This window comes from Bufo bufo, chromosome 6, assembly GCF_905171765.1.
Source record: "Bufo bufo chromosome 6, aBufBuf1.1, whole genome shotgun sequence".
NCBI classification, from domain to species: domain Eukaryota; kingdom Metazoa; phylum Chordata; class Amphibia; order Anura; family Bufonidae; genus Bufo; species Bufo bufo.
In genome coordinates, this window is record NC_053394.1 from 105,001,654 (window position 1) to 105,023,355 (window position 21,702).

General features: G+C 44.9%; 1 protein-coding gene across 1 annotated transcript in view; it reads left to right on the forward strand.

Annotated features, from left to right (window-relative positions):
* Window positions 1-18,240, forward strand: part of HTRA1 (HtrA serine peptidase 1) — a 38,324-nt gene extending 20,084 nt beyond the window's left edge. Inside the window, exons 5-10 of the mRNA XM_040438043.1 lie at window positions 1,861-2,055; window positions 2,875-2,907; window positions 4,801-4,915; window positions 8,717-8,774; window positions 9,977-10,072; window positions 17,784-18,240. Coding sequence (XP_040293977.1) covers window positions 1,861-2,055; window positions 2,875-2,907; window positions 4,801-4,915; window positions 8,717-8,774; window positions 9,977-10,072; window positions 17,784-17,952 — 666 coding nt within the window. The 3' untranslated portion in view covers window positions 17,953-18,240. The remainder of the gene's footprint in view (window positions 1-1,860; window positions 2,056-2,874; window positions 2,908-4,800; window positions 4,916-8,716; window positions 8,775-9,976; window positions 10,073-17,783) is intronic.
* The last annotated feature ends 3,462 nt before the right edge of the window (window positions 18,241-21,702 follow it).

Below are 21,702 nucleotides of genomic sequence, written 5' to 3' on the forward strand. Positions count from 1 at the left end.
ACTCTAGGCTAGGGATGTCAAACTCTTGACCCTCCTGCTGTTGCAAAACTACAACTTCCAGCATGCCGTGATAGCTGTAGACTGTAGACTGTTTGGGCATGATGGAAGTTGTAGTTTTGCAACAGCTGGAGGACCACAAGTTTGTAATCCCTGCTCCAGGCAAGGCTGATGCTCTGTGTTATTCCTATCGCAAGGACATAGAGGCAGTGCAGGACTCTTTTTGGTGTTCTGTGGAGCTCTGTGTAATGGACCTGCAGGGGACATGACACCAGGGATTGATCGAAATGGAGGCCTCTGGACAAAACATTATATCGGGGGGTGATGACTCCCTGCTTTGTAAAAAATGAAAGCGAGACGAGCTCAAGAAAACCAGACGACACATAAAAAAAGAAAGCAATGGGGGTCATTTACCAACCATCATACGTCACTTGGTGTATATTAGGCACAGATTTAGTTGCAAAAGAGTTTTGCGGCAAAATCTGTGACTTTTCCAACACTCTTGCCAGTGTCGAGAAAAGGGGGCATGGTGTGGGCATGGTGTGGGCATGTAAGAGGGCAGGTCGGCGGGCCCATCTCATTTATCATTTTCTACGTCTGTTTTTGGCATAGAAAATGCCTTAAATCAACGCCAAATCTGTGCCTCTACATAACGTAGGTGCATCCACCACCAGCGCAGGGGTATTAAGAACAGAGTATAAATTGATGGTCTTAATAAATGACCCCATATATGTATATAATTTATAGTGCAAACAGCACAATCACAACAGTCTTCTAAGAAATTACCATAAAGTGCATAAACATCAATGTAATGCAGTGTCCAAATAAAAGTATCAAAATACCCATATCATCGAAATACATTATGCCTAAATAATAGTACCACTATACAATACATGTAAGTGCTACACAGATAACAGCCCTCAGGTCCAGCTCTGCAGTAAATCATCCTGGGAATTGTAAAGAAGGCCCCTAAATGAATGGAGCCATAGGGCATTAGCTCTTTTTGTCCTGCCTACAATTTGCCCTATACAGTATATAGGTTTTGCCCTTTAATGCATCTTAGCAACCTCTGTACCAGACCAGACCAACGGTAAATTCTGGGCTTTTAAGCCCCACCCTAGGCATGCCCCAAACTCAACTGATAACACCCACTTTTGGGCAGGCTTTATGTAAGCCCCACCCATTTTGGGTTCGGATCAAAGTAAATTTGCCATCTCTGAAAATTCAGGATGATCCTAGCAAATTCAGGACTGTTGGCAACTATGATGTTATCTAGCGCATTTGAAAACATGGCAGACAGCAGGAGATGTACTTAAATATTGCCATATGCATTACTTTACTGAAAAATCCAGTGACGCTCCTGTACTCGCTGGTCTCTGTTGCTGTCCTGAAGTGGTGGTGTCCTTAGGTTAACGGTGCATTCACACGACCATATAAATAGATCCGCATACGTTCTGCAATTTTGCGGAACGGGTGCAGACCCATTAATTTCAATGGGTCCGCAAAAGATGAGGACAGCACACCATGTGCTGTCCGCATCCGTTGTTCTGTTCCACGGCCCCGCAAAAAATATGGAGCATGTTCTATTCCTGTCCGCAGTTGTGGACAAGAATAGGCATTCTCTATATAGCACCGGCTATGTGCGGTCCGCAAAATGAGGAATGCTCACGGCCGGTATCCGTGTTTTTCGGATCCGCAATTTGCGGACTGCAAACCACGTACGGTCGTGTGAATGCACCCTAATCATTTGTACACATCACATGTCTGCCTACAATGTGTACGCTGAGAAAATATAAAATTTTAATAAAGCGTTACTACATAATGGCTTAATATGTGGAACACCATCTCCATGTTTTTTTTCAGGGAAAGATGCCTGTTCTGCTCTTGGGCCGGTCTGAAGACCTGCGTCCCGGAGAGTTTGTCGTCGCCATTGGAAGTCCATTCTCACTTCAGAATACAGTCACAACAGGTATCGTGAGCACTGCACAACGTGGTGGGAAGGAACTGGGCCTGAAAAACTCTGACATGGAGTACATACAGACAGACGCCATCATTAATGTAAGTCACCATCTACCAGCATGGTTTTAAAAATGGCCGTCAGAGGGCGACATGTGGGAGATGTATATCTTGGTCGTGTTGTGTTTCCGCAGCTTAAAAGTATTTCCTTGGGGTCATGACCATTTCATGACAGAATTGCTCCTTTCATGGTCTGAAAATCAAGACAGTTTGTATGATATGATTGACCCTTTCAACTAGTGTTTTCTTGAATATTATATTGGTCCGGCACAATATTTCTATATATGAGGCACATCTCAGGGAGATTGTACATCCAGGTCAGTTAAGCCAGTGGTCAGCCATGACACATCCTCAGAATCAGCTGTTCTGTGGCTAAACCTTGCGTCAGAACCCCACCAATCCGATAGTGATGACCTATCCTAAGGATAAACCATCAGAATTTTAACTTAATTATGGTCTGCAAATTATGTATTTTTTATTGTTAAACCAAATCAGAGTGGTAAAATAGAAAAATACTTAATTCTTGGTCATATTTATTACATGTAACCATAAATTACCCAAATTAGAGGGTTACCAGACAGAGTCCTCATTGAAATATCCAGCCAAGGTTAAGTCTGTGGTGGGTTCTGCACCCACAAAATGGTCCACTGTTCTTATGATGTGGATTTGGCACAGAATAAAGTGTGTATGTGTCTGGAAGGAGGGGAAATATTTATACAATTAGCCACCTCTAATGTTAACCAGTGTAGCTCTGAGGAACATGCATTGAGAAGAAACTCAGTAAATGCAAGTTCTGTATCATATTTGTTCTGGCTGCTTTCAATGAAGATTAAAGTAACTGTGAGTTTGCTTGCTTTTCAGTATGGAAACTCAGGAGGACCACTTGTGAATTTGGTAAGAGAACCTGCCCTCCATGCCCTCAGGTAGTGGTTATGTATGTGAGTTCATAAGGTCTTGTCAGAACATGTTATCAGATGCAGCCTGGCAAGAGGTTTGTGCATTGGCATTACATGATGACACGACTCAATTATGTAGGCTTGGCAAGACAAACACAGGGTGTTGGTTTTTAGTGGCTGACTAACCATCTACAGACTATTTTTAAGGTTCACAAATAACCATAGCTTTTTTTAAAATTAAGTATCTCAATGAAAGGAGGAGAATGTCATAGAAAACAGTAATGCATTAGTTAAGCAGGTTGATATTTGCACAAAGTTCAGTAGACTGTAAAAAAACAAAAACATTATAAAAGAGAAAAATAACAATAAAACCAGTAGAAAAAAATGCCCATAATAAAATTACTACAATGCAGACACATTTCCCAAATGTTTTCCTTATTAAACTGTAGGCGCTCTGTTTTTATTCATATTGAGCTGCTCTCTAGGTCAGTCGTCCTCAGCCAGTATCTGTCCGCGGGTGTCTGTAGATACTATTTTGTACCAACGGCTCCAGTGAAGTCATATCATTACTAAAACGTAAGGTAACACACATGAAGCTTAAGGTCACACACATACAACTGGTAAATAAAGAGATTGTCCAAGCAACAGTGGACTGGGAACTTAAAGTGGAACAAAGCTAAAAGTGGCCCTATTTTGAAGTAGAAAGCAGGGTCAACACAAGTAGGTGGGGCCAGGAATACCATATTGCGGCACATTATACCACCCCAGCAGAGCCTAATACCACAGCGCATCACAAAATACTGCCCCAGCAGCACAAAATACCTCTCCAAAAGCTGCCCCTCTGTGGTGGTCAGGGCCAGCCGACACATTCTGTCCTCCTACTCCAGTTCCCTTAGGATGGAAATACAGTCCACCAAGAAGTTTCCCTGAAGAGTCTATGGCTAGTACAGCTCTGTGTCCAAGATTAGAAAAACATGACATTTCTTCCAGAAACAGTAAAGCTTCCTTCTACTGCCTGTATATGGTTTTACAGCTTAGCCCTATTAACTTCAAAGGAACTGGGCTTCAATACCAGGCTTGAGATGTGGATGGTTGTGGCACTGTTTTTGGAAGAACGCAGCCATGTTTTTATTATCTTGGTCAATCCCTTTAACAGTAGGATAACACTTTTTCCTTTTACCACTCACTTTCAACACCTGTGGCTCCCCATATACAAAAAGTCGGAGACCTCTATGTCTCCATACAAAATAGAATAATAACACTTCTGTTAGAAACACTTAAAGATGTACATTTTAAAAGGGTCTTCCAAGAATAGTATACTGACGACCTGTCCTCATGATAGGTTATCAATATGTCATCAGTGAAGGACCAACTCCCAGCACCCAGCCGGTGAGCGCTGCGGCTTCCTCACAGCATACCAAGAACTGTGCCATACATTGAATAGTGGCTATGATTGGAATTGCAACCTAAGCCTATTCACTTGAATGGGACTGAGCTGCACCTGGGCCATGTGTCCGGTTAACGTGACATCATCGGCCTAGGAGGATGCCACAGCGCTCATTGGGTTCTTCAAACAACTGATCTTGGGGGTCCAGGAGTAAAAACCCCACTGCTCAGATGTTCATGACCTATCATTATTATAGGCCATCAATATTGAACTCCTGGAAAACCCCTTTAAATAATAAGTAAAACACTTCATAAACCAAAAGTGAACATCATGAGAAAAATAGACCTCATCACTCAAAGCCTTCATAGCTTGTTCCTCAGAAGATGAAGGCTTGCAAATTTTCATGTATAAAACCAAAATGTTGTTTCCGCTGCGCAGTATATTATTTCTGTTGGACTTGCTGACCACATTATTTTAACCAGCGTTTTCTTTTTCTCACCACAGGACGGTGAAGTGATCGGGATAAACACTCTAAAGGTTACTGCTGGCATCTCCTTTGCTATTCCATCAGATAAAATCCGCAAGTTCCTTGCTGAGTCACACAGCAGACAGTCCGCAGGTGATTTTGCAACCTCTGTCCTTTCATGGGTAAACTTGCAATGAATAGTCATCATTTATTACCAGTGATAACAACTACCTGCAGTATTTGGCAATCTACACACTTAAGAGGCTGTAGTTTGAAGGAAAATAAACACAAGATATATGGGTTTTCAGATGAAAGAAGAGGTAATGACACATAAAGTTGTGAAGGCCCACACATGAACACATTCCAAGCCAGATGCTTATTAGGGATTGCCCAACCTGGATACAACTGTGTGGTCCAATGCACAAACTTAGTTGTTCACTTCGGTGCCAAACAAACAGATCCAACCTTGCGTTGAGGCTTCATCAGTAGAAAGGAGGGGTTCCATAGCCAAGCTATAAATAGGGCCCTCACGAGTGCTACTGAAGTTCAAAAACCATTTGTAAGGTTAAGGTTCACACACTTTTGGAAGGAAAATGGTGTCCTTTTATTTGCATCATAGCAGTCATAATGATATGTATGTCTCTATATGATCACATCATGAGGGTTACACACTTACACGCTCATTTGACTGGTTAGAGCATGATCACCCAGTGGGTATTTGGAGCCACTCATTCCTGGCAACAGTACATGACCCAAAGTATGTGGACAACAGATCAACACACCTATATGAGCTTGTTGGACATCCCATTCCAAAAACCTATGTAGGCTACTATAACAGCCTCTACTGTTTTCAGGAGATTTTGCACTGTATCTGTGAAAATTTGTGACCATTCATCCACAAGAGCATTTCTGATGTTAGACAAGTAGGTCTGGCTCGCAGTCAGCGTTCTAATTGATCCATGAGATGTCTGACAAGGTTGAGCTCAGGGCTATGTGCAGCCAATCAAGTTCCTCCACAACCAACCATGTCCTTATGGTCCTTACTTTGTGCACTGGGGAACAGTCAAGTTGGAATAGGAAAAAGCCTTCTCCAAACTTTTTCCACATAGTAGGTAGTATACAATTTAACTAAAAAGTCTTTGTATGCTGGAACATTAACACTATGCTTCACTAGAAATATGGGGCTAAAAACAGTCCTATACCATTATATATACTCCCAGAACGCATTTCAGAGTCCAGTGGCAAAATGCTTTCCACAACTCCAGCCTAGACCTGGCATTGTACATGCTGATCTTGTGTGCATTTGCTCGACTACGTAAACCAAATTCATGAAGCTTGTAATGGACCGCAATCCGGACCTCTGTGGAGAGCATTCCCACTCTGTGACATTGTGTGGTCTTCACCTTTGTGCCTGAGCTTTTGTTACTCCTAGATACTCTAGCAAATTTTTTTCAAAAACTGACTTATGGCAAAGTTGGCACCTTATGACAGCGCCATGTTTTAAGAGAGATGCCCTAAGACGCCATACAACATCTGTCCTTACTACATACTAGCCGCTGCCTGCTCTTACTGGCTGTGAACACGGTCCATGTCTTGGCACTGAAACATTAGTGTCAGCCATTAATTTGTAATTTTGGAGCACCTTTAAAGCCAAGAAACACTGCTTTCATATAAGAGAATGGCGTAGTATTTTTTCATAAATTATTGACAGAGTACTTCTACCACTGAGCAGCAACTAGTTTTCCAAGGGTGCCGCCCAATTTCTTCTCTAGCGCCATGTTTTAAGTCATATTAATGACCCATACTTATACCAATGTTTGAGTATACAGATTGCAGGGCTGTGTGCTTGCATTTCTTGGCTTTGGGTGTGGCTGAAGGAGCCAAAGTTAATATGGGATGTGCATCTACGTTTGGCCATATACTGTAGATTACTACCATAAATAGATATATGAGAAAATATCAGTACTTGAGTGAGTTATTTTTCATGTACGGTATGACTGCAGTGGATCGAAGAATGCAATTCTATCTAGCAAACTGGCTAACTTTGTATTAGGGGTGGTTTTCCTTGAGGGCATTAGTAAAGCTAGTTAACTCCATCCACTCATTGTTACAAACCAAACAATGCACAAAAACAGTGTAATGACGTGTTCAGTTCTGCTACATCGGTTGGGATATTGTAAATTGTCCGCCATTGATCAGGCACATTCATTAAACTGGAGCTGGGTGTGCACTATGGATTCATCTCAGGTTGCATTGACTTCTCCGCAGGGTCTCCATTGACGTTCATGTACACTGACACTGAGCTATAGATCTGTCCAGACAGACACAGATTTTTATAGAATATCTTTTACACAAGGACAAATGGAAAAGACATTCATGCTGACCGATTCTCTTAGGAAGGCTAGAAGCTAATTATACAGTACTTACTACTAGAGTTGCACCGGGTATTGATACCCAATCGATACTTTTAGACCTGGATCGATTTGATACTGGGATTTGTTATTTACCGATATATCTTTTAGAGAACATGGCACGCACTGCTCTCACATGCCATGTTCTCCTCAGCAGCACAGTGGAGAAGCAGTCTCTCTCTCCCTCCCCCCTGTGCCGCTGCTGCCACCAATGAGAAGAGAGGGGAGGAGGAGGGGAGGGGCTGTGGCCTCTGCGCCGCAACTGAGGGGTTAATGGACGGGGATCGCAGCACCTTGTCATAGAGGCCGGGTGCCGGGTATGTGATACTGCCGGCACCCGCATCCTACATTTGTATTAACAGGTTAAATATAATCATTGGTGGCGCAGTGCGCCCCCCCCCCAGTATTATTATCATTCGTGGAAGTGGCAACAGGGTCCCCTCCCCTCCTCATTGGTGGCAGTGGCAGCTTCCGATCAGAGCCCCAGCAGTGAAGTTGCGGAGCTCCGATCAGTTACCATGGCAGCCAGGACGCTACTGAAGCTCTGGCTGCCATGGTAATCTCCCTGCTGCTGTGTGTACTATGCACAGCGCAGCAGGGAGAGTGTAATATTCTATTCACACTAATAGAGCTCTAGTAGGGTGAATAGGACAAGGGATGAAAAGATCCCAAGTTCTAGCCCCTAAGTAAAAAAAAATAAAAGGTTATAAAACACCAAAATATTAAGTTTAAATCGCTCCCTTTCCCAATTTTACATATAAAATATATAAACAATAAAAAAATAAACATATTACATATCGATCCAAAGTCCAAACGATCAAAATATAAAAAAATATCTCATATGCGGTGAACGCCGTAACAAAAAAAAATAAGAAAACCGTGCAATTCGCCATTTTTTAGTCACCTTGTCCCCTCAAACAATAGGATCGGACTGTTCTATTATGGGCCGGACGTTCTATAAAATGCGGAATGCACACGGCTTTTTTTGGTGTTTTATTTTTTCGCGTGGTATCGAGTATCGCAATACTTTTTTATGGTATCAAAATCAAATCAAAATTTTTGTATCGTGACTACCCTACTTACTACAGGATTCCAGTATGAATAGGACAACTCAATGAAAATGTGAATATTTGTAATTTAAGACATCAAGTTATATAATGCATCTGAGATACTGGGGAATGCCCACTGAGACCAATAACTAGGAGGAAGGGGCATTTTGCACTCTATTGCTTTACCCACATTATGTTCTCTCACATTCATTTGACTTGCACCACAGTCTATGGGTCGTCTTCAGTTTTAAAGCGGATTTGAAGTGCCATGGAGCTTTGCAGAGCGTCACAGCCCCTTTGTTATAGCCATTGGTTGGTATCTTAATGCCCAGTCAGAATTTCAGATGTGTCTGTAAGCTGGCAGAAGTTTTCTATACGAGCTATACTTGAGGATGATTCTTCATCCCATAAGAAGACATTTACCATTGTAACTGGTACTCAGCTTTATATGTGTTTCTCGTAATTAATAATTTTGACTTGTGTATTTTTTATAGGCCAGGGAATTAAGAAGAAAAGGTACTTGGGAATAAGGATGCTGTCACTCAGTCCAGGGTAAGAACCTTGCTTTATTTCCTACATTAAACTCTATGTACAACTTTGGGGGCAATTTTGCATTATTGCATTGTACTCAGTTTGAGCTAAAAATCTTTTTTCTATTGGTCTTTATTAAAAAAATGTGAGCCCTTTTCTCTGTGTCAGACATTGTCAGGAGGGAAGTGTTCCCTCCCAGCAATTGCCTGCACACTAGCAGAAAAGGCCGCTGCTATTACATGCAGTGCTCGTCCCCATGCTCTGTAATGGTTTGCTGGCAGCACATCGTCATCAGACACCATGATCTGCCACCTGCAAATGATAATTTTTTAACATGCCAAAAGATTTGGATTTGGATTGACCAATGATCAAGTGTATGCTTGTTCATCGGGCAATCAGAGGCATTATTACACTGCCAGATGATTGCTAACAAGCGTTCATGCAAATGATGTACTTGAAAGTACTAGACAAACAGTTAAAGGGTAACTGTCATATTTGTTTTATTTGCTAGTTTGTTAGAGCTAGGCATGTATACCTGAGTTAGTTGCTAAAAGATCTGTAATTACCTTATAACAACAGCTTTTATTAATGTTCCCTGTCCCTTTCCACTGGTCCCTTAAAAGACTGTTGCTATGACTTGTCTGTCTTCCATTTAGTGTAAACAGAAGACAGAGGGGCGGTCTTCCACACTGCATGCCTGCATTAGGCTTCAGAGTGAGGAGGCGTGTCTCTCAGTAATCCAATCTGATTGGCTGGGAGGAAGCTGCTGGCTAAAGCAAGTGTGTATGTCAAGTGAGGGAAGACAGTTTTGGCCTCAGAGACCTGGCAGAGGAGTCATACTCATATTGTAGGGTTCAAAACAGCCGTAAATAAGGGAAAGCTCAAGGAAAACAGTGGTATGTGAAGAAACTAAATAATGCTCCACCAGCAGTAACATATGCTAAAACATTTTTTTGTTTTTTTATGAAAACATGACAGTTACACTTTAACAGAACAGCTGATTATTTTTTAATGAAGACCAAAGGAAAAAAATATTTTTAGCTAAAAATAAGTAAAATGCAATCATAATAAAAATTGCCCCTGAAAGTGTACATAGTCTTTAAAGGCCTTAACATTTCGAATTATATTATCAGATTCTTCTATGCAATCTATATGTAAAACAAAATCCTTTACTATGTCACCTACTTATCTAGTACAAATAAATTTGTTTTATATCATTGCAGCAAAGTGAAAGAACTGAGGGAACAATTAAAGGATTTCCCTGATGTGACCTCTGGAGCTTTTATAGTAGAAGTGCTTCCAGATACACCAGCAGAAGAGTAAGTAATGTCTATACCTACTGCACCTCAGATTTTTTTCCACCATTGCTTCTGTTACAGCCAAACCCATTTTACAGTACTGTGTCTTATTTTAAATGGGTTTCTGGGATTTTTATATTGATGGCCTATCCTTAGGCACCCCCGCCAATAAGCTGTTCAAAGAGGCTGTGAGTTCATAAGCCTCTTCCCTGGCGATGTGACGTTCATCAGACGTATGGCCTTGGCGCTGCTCAGTCCCATTCTTTTGGCAAAGAAAAAAACAATGGGAGAGATTTACTGAGCTAAAGGCTCCAGAATTCGCCCACAGAAATTGGTGTACATTCTAGGCACCTTTTCACCTCACTAGACCATTTTGAAAAGTGTCTAAAAAAGGGGGAGTCTTGAAATTGCATCAAAATGATGGCTGTAAAATATTGGTCTTAAGTGGGCCAACCAAGAAGTGTCATAAGTAAGGATGAGCGAATTAACTTCGGATGAAACATACGAAGTTGATTCACATAAAACTTTGTTCTTATACTGTACGAAGCAGGAGCTCTGTACAGTATTAGAATGTATTGGCTCCAATGAGCCAAAGTTATTTCTTCGTGAGGTCTCGAGACTTCTGGTAATAACTTCATAAATTACCGTAATTTGTATGGCAAAAAAACATTTCCCGAACTCGGGTTCAGTTCCAAGTGGTACTTTGGAACCGAACCCGAGTTCAGGAAATGTTTTTTTACAGTACAAATTCATTTATGAAGTTATTACCCGAAGTCTCACGAGACTTCACGGAGCAATAACTTCTGCTCATCGGAGCCAATACATTCTAATACTGTACAGATCTCCTGCTCCGTACAGTATTGGAACAAAGTTTTATGCGAATCGACTTCGGATGTTTCATCCGAAGTCGATTCGCTCATCCCTAGTCATAAGGAAAAATATCAATCAGGATGCAGAAAATCTGATCAGACATTGTGAGCTACTATGATAAATTTGGTTAGTCTTCTGCCCACCTGGTCTAGTGTTTTAGTTTTTTCAATTTAAAAGGTTTCTCCAGGATTAGGATATTTAAAGCCTATTCTCAGGTCATTGAGGATCCCTACTCTCAGCACCCCATTGATCGGTTATTTGAAGGGGCCATGGTGCTCATGGTCACACTGTTGCATCTTCATTGTTTTCATAAACCCGTCTACCTGTATGTGCAATAGAGCAGGACCGTGGTACGGTTACACAGACGCCAAATTATGCAGTGGGTCAGGATATGGGTATAATAGTCTATAGTTTTGTTCGTGGCACCAATTGCAGCGTGCGCAGGGTACTATCACAGGGCCCTTTAAGATGTTATAACTCACGCCCCAGGTTAGGAATGGCAGAGTGGTGTAATGTCTCTGTATGGTAGTGGTAATAGTGTCAACGGTGTGTCCTACCTGGGTACGGCTGGACTTCTGGATCCCGGCTCACTTGCAATAAAATGAGTGTGGTGCTAGTAGGAGTAATTGTCACGGCTGAGGATGGGGAAAACTCTCAGCCGTGCGGTATCAGCAGATGTAGTGGTCGCTGCTCGACCAGGACAACAGGATTAGGGAGCAGGTGACCTCCTAATCGCATCCCTAACCTGACCCTGACTCCTAGCTACATGAGCCGACCTTGATGGTAGGAGGGCTCATGCTCTGGAACCTTGGAGTCCCTGCTAGCCCTCAAGATGGCCCTAAACTAGGAGCTGGGTAGACAGCCCGTTACTCCTGGACACGGAGGAACAGGAGTCTAAAGTGGCCAAGCAACACAGACAGGGGGAACATAAACAGACACATGGCAGTGACAGGTAAGTGAGCCTAGTACCACACTTACCTGCCACAGACACACAACCTGGAACCCAAGTGCTGCTGTCCACAAACACCAAAGACAGAGCACACCACACACATCACAGGAAACCAGGAAACCATATGCTGCAATAAGAAACGACCAAACAAACATCTACCAAACACCATACATGAAGTAAACACACAACCTCATAAACATAGAGAATCACAATTTATGACCACAAGGGTGGCCCTCACTGGCAGATGGAAATGTGACCAGGAGAGTTCCTCCAGCTTACAACAAGGCTGGCGTACCCCTCAGACATCAGGTCTAAACTGAGGCTTTATAGCCCATGCAGCCACACCCACAATTGGACACACCCAGTGCACACACACACTAGGAAGGAAGTTAACCCTTCCAAGCCAGGGAAGGGAAACACACACTTAAAGGAGAAGTGTCCAAAACACGAGACACACTGTGGCTGTTGCCGCAAGCAACGACATGGGTGGCACTCATGTCCTGGGAGTCAGCCCGAAGGCCGGGACACTGCCATCACATGTACACAGCGACTAAACGTTGCCACGGACAACCACAGTGAGGGGAAGATGTCAGTGCACACCAAACATAAGACAGAGTGCACACAGACATACATAAGTGCATACATACAGACACACAAACTCCAAAGGGACCGCACACATACCTGTTGTCCGCGGCAACCGCACTTGAGGCAAACTACATCAAGCCCCAAGCTGCGGTTGAAACAACAACCCAAACCGCGGGCAACTGTATGCGGCTCCCAAGGAGTCACGGCCAGAACCGTGGCCGTGACAGTAATAGAGGGATTTGCAGCAGAAATTGAGTTCCAGACCTCTGGTAAAGTTCAAACGTGTCTTTACTGATGGCAACTTTCATCCAAGCAAGATACAGCTTTTGTCTTAGGTCCCAGCAGGTATTGGCAATGGTTGGCAGGAATTTATCTTCTGTTCTTTCATGTACCTGGAAAGGACGTCTGCTTTGTAGCTCTATACTGTGGCAAGAATTTGGTTTCTGCACTTTCTATATTCTGCTGTATGGGGACTGACTAGCTGAGGAGGAATATGGCTTCTCCTGGGTCTCGAACTTGACTCACTGTTAGCTTCACAGTGTATGCTTCTTCCTGGAATTCTGGAGTTGTCTGCTTGCTTCTACCAGCTGAGGCTGAAGGGCTCAGGCTGGGGATGATGATCAATGTCTTAGCCGAGACAAGATCCTGGTTTGGTTCCCTATATCTGGGAGCTCCTAGCATGCACACCCTACCCCTAGAAGGGGTGGCTGGTACACTGACTCTAACTTCCTTCCCTCCCCATGAGGCAGGATATGGGAATAATCCACTCTGCTCACAGAGGGGAGAGCTGAACTGAAATGAACTATTCCAGCCTAGAAACACTAAACTGAACTTAAGTTCTTGCCAGAACATTGCTGCCACCTGCTGGTGAACATGAAATTTACAGCAATATACATTTAACAAGGATTATAATGCACATTTGTGAGGATATTATGTGAAATTACATTAGATGACAATGTAAAGGCTCTTAACAGATTGTAGTGGGGTAAAAGAGTTTAGTAACACAACTCTGGGGTGTTACATATGTTGTCTACTAAGCAGTGGTGCTGGTTATTGCAGCTTCGTCCCGTTCAAGTGGCAAGAGTTAAACCCAATCTGAAATTGATGGCCTATACTCAGGATAAGACAATAATAATAAATCTACCCCATTCCAATAGATGGTGTCACCATAAACATTAATGAAGACCTGGATTAGAACAATATGCGTCTGTTGTTCTCATTCAATCAGATTTTCCTTTAAAAGCATGTAAAGATCTAATTAATCCCTGCCTTAAAGGATTTATTCTTGGGTCTGTGTATGCTGTTGTCACCTTCTGCCCACGTCAGTTATGTTTCCAAACTAGGGCTTTTTTTCTCAGAGAAAAGGTGGTGGAACTCACCCCCCTCCCCTGGCCACGCCCCTACCCACCCCTAGGACCGCCCCCTAAAACCACCCCTTTAGATAACAGGGATGCAAGTAAAATTGCCAGTGACGGTCGTGACAGCCAGGCTGCCAGTTCCCAGCGGCAGTGGCGACTCTAGGAACAATATATAGGGGGGCACAAAGATACCACAGTCAAAAATGGGGGGGGGCAAAAAGAAAATAAGTATATATAAATAAGATTACAAAATAAGAGAGAATTGCGGTCTGTAGGGATACATTCATAATAAAACAATTTACTTACAAAAGAAGCTATTCAGTCGTCTGCTGTCCTGTCCTCTGCTTGCTTCCGCGGATTCTTTCCCCTTCTTTCTGTCTCTTGTCAGTGTGCAGGCGTACTGTTATGGTGGATCTGTGGAAGACACACTGTTATGGTGGATCTGTGGAAGACACACTGTTATGGTGGATCTGTGGAAGACACACTGTTATGGGGGCATCTGTGGATGACACATTATGCCTCTCATTAGCCCTCATTATGCCTCTCATCACTCCGATATCAGCCCCCATGCCTCTCATTAGCCCCCATATCAGCCCTTATGCCTCATTAGCCCCCATTATAAGCAATTATGCCTCATTAGCCCACATTATGCCTCTTATTAGCCCCCATTATAAGCCATTATGCCTCATTAGCCCACATTATGCCTCTTATTAGCCCCATATGCCTAATTAACCCCCATTATGTCTCTAATTAGCCCCCATTATGCCTCATTAGCCCCCATATGCCTCATTAGCCCCCATAATGCCTCATTAGCCCCCATATGCCTTATTAGCCCCCATATGCCTAATTAGCCCCCATATGCCTCTAATAGTCTAATTAGCCCCCATTGTGTCTCTAATTAGCCCCCATGATGCCTCTCATTAGCCCCCATTATGCATCATTAGCCCCCATATGCCTCATTAGCCCCATATCCCTCCAATTAGCCCCATTATGCCTCCAATTAGCCCCCATAGCCCCCATATGCCTCCAATTAGCCCCCATATGCCTCCAATTAGCCCCCATAGCCCCGCTATGCCTCCAATTAGCCCCATATGCCTCCAATCAGCCCCCATATGCCTCCAATTAGCCCCCATATGCCTCCAATTAGCCCCATATGCTTCCAATTAGCCCCCATATGCCTCCAATTAGCCCCATAGCCCCCATGTGCCTCCAATTAGCCCCCATATGCCTCCAATTAGCCCCCATATGCCTCCAATTAGCCCCATATGCTTCCAATTAGCCCCCATATGCCTCCAATTAGCCCCATAGCCCCCATGTGCCTCCAATTAGCCTCCATATGCCTCCAATTAGCCCCCATATGCCTCCAATTAGCCTCCATAGCCCCCATATGCCTCCAATTAGCCCCCATATGCCTCCAATTAGCCCCCATAGCCCCCATATGCCTCCAATTAGCCCCCATATGCCTCCAATTAGCCCCCATATGCCTCCAATTAGCCCCCATATGCCTCCAATTAGCCCCCATATGCCTCCAATTAGCCTCACATAAGGGGCTCTGACACTTATGTGAACTTGACCTTAGGCCTTCTGCAAATGACTATTCATTTTGCGGTCCGCAAATTGTGGATCTGCAAAATACAGATACCGTCCGTTTAGCGTCTGCTTTTTTTTTTCCGGATTCATTGACTTCAATGGGCCCGGGTTCTGCATTTTCCTACAAAGTATAGGACATGTTCTATCCTTTCGTAGAACAGACATACAAATGCTGACACAGGTCATCTATATGTCTGTTCTTCAAAAAGATAAAATATGTCTTCAAAATGTAGACCACAGAACCACTGAAGTCAGCGGACGGCATACGGACTGCCAGGGCCGGCCTTAGGTGTCCAGGCGCCCTGTGCGAGCTAACCTTGTGGCGCCCCCCCCCCCCAAAAAAAAACAAAACACTGCTTGTTGCTGGCATCATGGCATAGGCTGGCTGACTATCCAACCAAGTAGTTACCAGCCCACACACCCCAAAGGCCGGTGTAATGTTATACTTCCCTACTTCGTGAGATTTCCCTACCCTCGTCACTTCCGGTCGCACCGGACATGACGTGAGGAGGCGCACAACGTCAGGTTAGGGAAGTTTCACAGCAGAGTGCGCATGCGCCAGGAGTCTCGCCGGCGGTTAGGGTAGGGAAAAACTATGGGCCAGTGCGCAGGCGCAGTGATCGGATGGATGTTCTCAGCTGAAGACCGGCCGACACTGCGCATGCACCGGGAGCCTCACCAGCGGTTAGGGAAGAGAAAAATTACGTACGGGCCAGTGCTTTTTCCCTACCCTAACCGCTAGTGAGGCTCCCAGCGCATGCGCAGTGTCGGCCGGTGTCCTGCTGAGAACATCCATCCGATCACCGCACCTGTGCACTGGCCCATAATTTTTCCCTACCCTAACCGCCGGCGAGGCTCCCAGCGCATGCGCACTCTGCTGTGAAATTTCCCTAACCCATCGTTGTGCGCAGTGCGCCCCCCCCAATATAATAAACATTGGTGGCACAGTGCGCCCCCCCCCAACACCCCAGTATAATAAACATTGGTGGCGCAGTGCGCCCCCCCAACACCCCAGTATAATAAACATTGGTGGCGCAGTGCGTCCTCCCCCAACACCCCAGTATAACAAACATTGGTGGCGCAGTGCGTCCTCCCCCAACACCCCAGTATAATAAACATTGGTGGCGCAGTGCGCCCCCCCTCAATATAATAAACATTGGTGGCGCAGTGGGCAGTGCCAATGAGGGTTAAAAAATAAAAAAATAATTAACTCACCTCCTCCAATAGATCGTCTTCTGTTCTTTCTTTATGACCTGTCAAAGGACCTGTGGTGACATCACTGTGCTCATCACATGATACATCACCATGGTAATGGGTCATGTGATGAGCTCAGTGACGTCACCACAGGTCCTGAAGAAAGACCGGCAGCTACGCAATCAACTGGAGGAGGTGAGTTAATTTTTTTAAATTATTTTTTAACCCTCATTGGCACTTCCCCCAATGTTTCTTATACTGGGGGGGGGGGGGGGGGCGCACTGTGCCACCAACGTTTCTTATACTAGGGGGGGGGGCGCACTGAGCCACCAATTATGTTTCTTATACTGGGGTGTTTGGGGGGGGGGGGGGCGCGCACTGTGCCACCAACGTTTCTTATACAAATACAGGAGGCGGGTGCCGGAATCAAATAGCCGACACCCGACCTCTGTGACAGGGAGCTGCGATCAGCGGCAGTTAACCCCTCAGGTACCGCACCTGAAGGGTTAACTCAACTGCAGCTGATCGCAGCTCCCTGTCACAGAGGTCGGGTGCCGGCTATTTGATTCCGGCACCCGCCTCCTGTATTTGTATTCAGGTCAGTTTTCTTCATTGGTGGCGCAGTGGCCACAGCCCCTCCCCTCCCCTCCCCCTCCAGTCTCTCTTCTTATTGGCAGCGGCGGGGGCAGCAGGCAGGTCAGACAGGGGAGGGGGAGATGGAGGGGGTGCCCCGAAGGAGAACACAAGTACAGCCTCGCCTGCCGCAGATTACATTGCGAGCTGTCGGCCGCCCAGCGCCCCTGTTACTATGGCGCCCTGTGCGGCCGCACAGCCCACACACCCCAAAGGCCGGCCCTGCGGACTGCATCCATATTTTGCGGATCCACGATTTTATCATGTGCATGAGGCATATTGTAGACATGTAGTCTTCTACAGGTGGTCTCCTGTGGAGCAACATATTTTGTTCTCTCGCTCTTTCCTTTTCTGATGCTGTATAAACCACAGAAGTATTATAGGAGGGGACGACACATGGTCCAGTGTCACCACGGCAGTCATTGCATGTCAACACGTGTACTCTTTAATACCGCCATTATACATGAATGCATCCTTCATGCTACACTCAGCTACATTGAACTCGAGCGTGGCAGAAGCCATTTCATCATGGCCTTTTTTTATTTTATTTCAGGGCTGGTCTGAAGGAAAGTGACGTCATAATCAGCATCGGCAGTCAGACTGTGACTTCCAGCAGTGATGTCAGTGAAGCCATTAAGCAGGAAGGACCACTACGTTTGGTCGTACGCCGCGGGAATGAGGATATTGCCATCACAGTGACACCAAAAGAAATTGATTTATAATGGAAGGAATGAGCTGGTTTCATAGATCTTCCATGCTACAGATCCAAACAATGACTCTGCACTTGTGAGGACACTGTGTATAAGCACTGAAAGTTAGTGACCCCTCCTCATCCAAGAAGACCCCTTTAGCTTTTTTATTACAGAACCCTCTGTCTGTGCATCTGCACAATCCCACCACTGGTATGCACCCTTCTCAGATTAACATGCTGGTTTATGTGTCTTAACTGGAGGAGAAGTAGGAGTGGTACAGTAATAAAGACCCAAGTGGTCCGACAATTATATTTTAAATGTGGATTCTGATGACTTTTATTGTTTTGTGTTTTCTGTCTGAATTAATTTAGCTCTGCAAGTTGTTTGTATTGTCAGGAATCTGGAAAATGAATGCATTTTTATAGCTAACGTTTCATGGCACATGTTGAGTCACAATTTTGCCAGGCAGCACTTGGCAAGTGTGATAGGAAGACTTTTTGGGTAAAATACTTCACTGAAGGTGGGAAAGCATGGAAGAACAGAAAAAAGTAATAAGTGGCCCTCGGTAATATATCTCAGCTCTTAGAATAAAGCATTGCTTTTGATTCTGGTGACTGATCCATAGCACTTAGTAATAGGTAACCATGTAGATGTGATGCAAGAGGGAATTCCTTGATTAGAAAGCTCCCAATACGACCCTAGTGTTTCGGTTTGTCCCAGACCTTGGTCACAGCCAAGGATGGAAGCAGAAAGTATGTGTATAATGTGTATAGTGTGCTCTCCCCGCTCTATACATGTGCTTTCTGCTTTTATCTTTGGCCATGACCAAGGTCTGGGACAGACCGAAACACTAGGGTCAGCCTACACTATGGTCATATTGGGAGCTTTCTAATCAAGGAATTCCCTCTTGCATCACATCCACTTGAGTGACTTTTACTTTTAGATTTATCCCTACCACTGAGCACCACTGGTCAATAGCGCTTGTCATTGGGTTTAAGGATGTATCTACAGGGTGGGCCAGGGTGCTAGCATTTCTCCTGCAGTGTTGCTATCAGTGTGTGAAGAGTGGGAGAAGAGGGTTGCATTGACAATCCAACACAATGGGCAGCACATTGAACACATTTTATAAGTGGTCAGAAACTTGTAAATAACTCATGAAAGAATAAAGTTACGTTTCATGTGAAATTCCCAATAAGTTTGATGTGTCACATGACCCTCTTCCTATTGAAAAAACAAAAGTTGGATTCAAAATGGCCAACTTCAAAATGGCCGCCATGGTCACCACCCATCTTGAAAAGTTTCCCCCCTCACATATACTAATGTGCCACAAACAGGAAGTTAATATCACCAACCATTCCCATTTTATTAAGGTGTATCCATATAAATGGCCCACCCTGTACTTCAAATATAGCCATTATCAATGGGAGTGAAGGTGGTGCTTAGTTTAGCCGCTGTTTGCTTTCTACTTAGTACCACCCCTCTGTGAGGTCTATATGCTATCATTGTGAACATTTCCTTTAAGGCATGTTTAAATCTCTTTTCCAGTCAGGAACTCAGAATTCGCATACAGGCCAGCACCTACAGGGGATGATTACCTCCACTATTTTCCCTCATAGCTTGTTGCTTGGCTAATTTTTTGCTCAGCTCCATTAGGGCAGAGCTGTGATCTGTGACTATAGTTTAGCTATAGTGGCTACAGGGAAACTGAGGTAGTCTCAGACACACCTCCTGCCTCCTTTGATTGGTTGTTGTGTATAAACACTAGTAAATCATGGGTTTACCAGGAAGTCTGCGCATACAGAGCTGACTTCTAGTGTTGAGCGAATCAAAGTCCGCAGTGTGGACTTCGATCCGAATTACAGGATCAATTTTATTCGCCACAAAGCCAAATTTTTTAGTGCCTCGTGGTAACTAATTGATTTAACCTGAAATGTTCGCAACGGGCCAGCCGCCACCATCTTGCTTGAAGATCCCGTGTGCGGTGACGTATGACGTCACCACGCCAGCCGCTCCCTGTCTTAGCACCTACTGCTTACAAAGAAATGCGATTCGTGACGAAGTAATTCGTCACAAAGCGGATTATTTTGCAAAATTCGGTGATGAAGTCGAATAGAATTTTCCAATACTTTGCTCATCTCTACTGATTTCCATTATACAAAAGGCAGAATGATTACTACACCACATGTGGGAAATGGGAGATTATTAGGTAAGTGACACAGATATACTGAAGGAAATGAGGCTTAGTAAGGGGATCGGACACCAATACTGACATGTCTGTTTTAGTAACTACTGTACTTTTCCCATGTATTAACAATGCTGGAGCATCTATTCCTATAACTCTATGTTGTACCATGATAGCAGACTGCAGTAAAGGTCCAACTGGGTGTTACCAGTTGGGGGTTACCAGTTCTCTGACACTATCCAATCAGCACTGCCAGTAGCAGACTGTGCAGGGACACACCCCCAACTGGTAACATCTAGTTGGATCTTTATAGCAGATTCCTTGCACTTCATTCATAAATGTCTAGCACAGCGGTTCTCAACCTAGGGGTCGCGACCCCTTTGGGGGTCGATCGGCCCTTTCCGGGGGGTCGCCTGAGGCTTCCTATTGTGGGTTTAGGCCCGTCGCTAACAGGCAGGCAAAACAAGCAATTGCTTGGGGCCCCGAGCTGGTTGGGGTCCCGAGCTGGCCCGGGGCCAAGCAGAGCCGGTGCTTGTTTTGCGGCTGAGTAACTCAGAAGATCCGATGGTATATTCTAACCCCCAGGCGTTCCCATGGTGACGGGGATGCTTGCCTGGGGGTTAGAATATACAGGGCCACGCCGCTCACAGCAGTATATTTATAAACTAATCAGTAACTAACTACTTTAACTTTAATCATTGCTCATTGCTGAGCTCTTTATTTGGATTATTTGGATATCTTACTTTGTCTTAGCTCTGGTAATAGCAGGCAGTGCGGGGGGCGGCGCTCACTCACTGACGTCACGCACCTGCTCCTCCCACTAGGCGGCGCAGGCGCGTGACGTCAGTGAGTGAGCGCCGCCCCCCGCACTGCCTGCTGTTACCGGAGCTAAGACAAAGTAAGATATCCCATATCCAAATAAATTATAATCCAAGTAAAGAGCTCAGCAATGAGCAATGATTAAAGTTAAAGTAGTTACTGATTAGTTTATAAATATACTGCTGTGAGCGTCGGGGAGGGAGATCTGTGGATGGCACTGTAGGGGGATCTGTGGATGGCAGTGCCATCCACAGATCCGCCTACAGTGCCGTCCACAGATCCCCCCTCCCCTAAACAGTGCCATCCACAGATCTCCCCCCTAAACAGTGCCATCCACAGATCCCCCCCTAAACAGTGCCATCCACAGATCCCCCCCTAAACAGTGCCATCCACAGATCCCCTCTCCCCTAAACAGTGCCATCATGGCACTGTTTAGGGGAGGGGGGATCTGTGGATGGCACTGTTTAGGGGAGGGGGGATCTGTGGATGGCACTGTTTAGGGGAGGGGGGATCTGTGGATGGCACTGTTTAGGGGGGTGTCTGTGGATGGCACTGTTTAGGGGGGAGATCTGTGGATGGCACTGTTTAGGGGAGGGGGGATCTGTGGATGGCACTGTTTAGGGGAGGGGGATCTGTGGATGGCACTGTTTAGGGGGGAGATCTGTGGATGGCACTGTTTAGGGGAGGGGGGATCTGTGGATGGCACTGTTTAGGGGAGGAGGGATCTGTGGATGGCACTGTTTAGGGGAGGGGGATCTGTGGATGGCACTGTTTAGGGG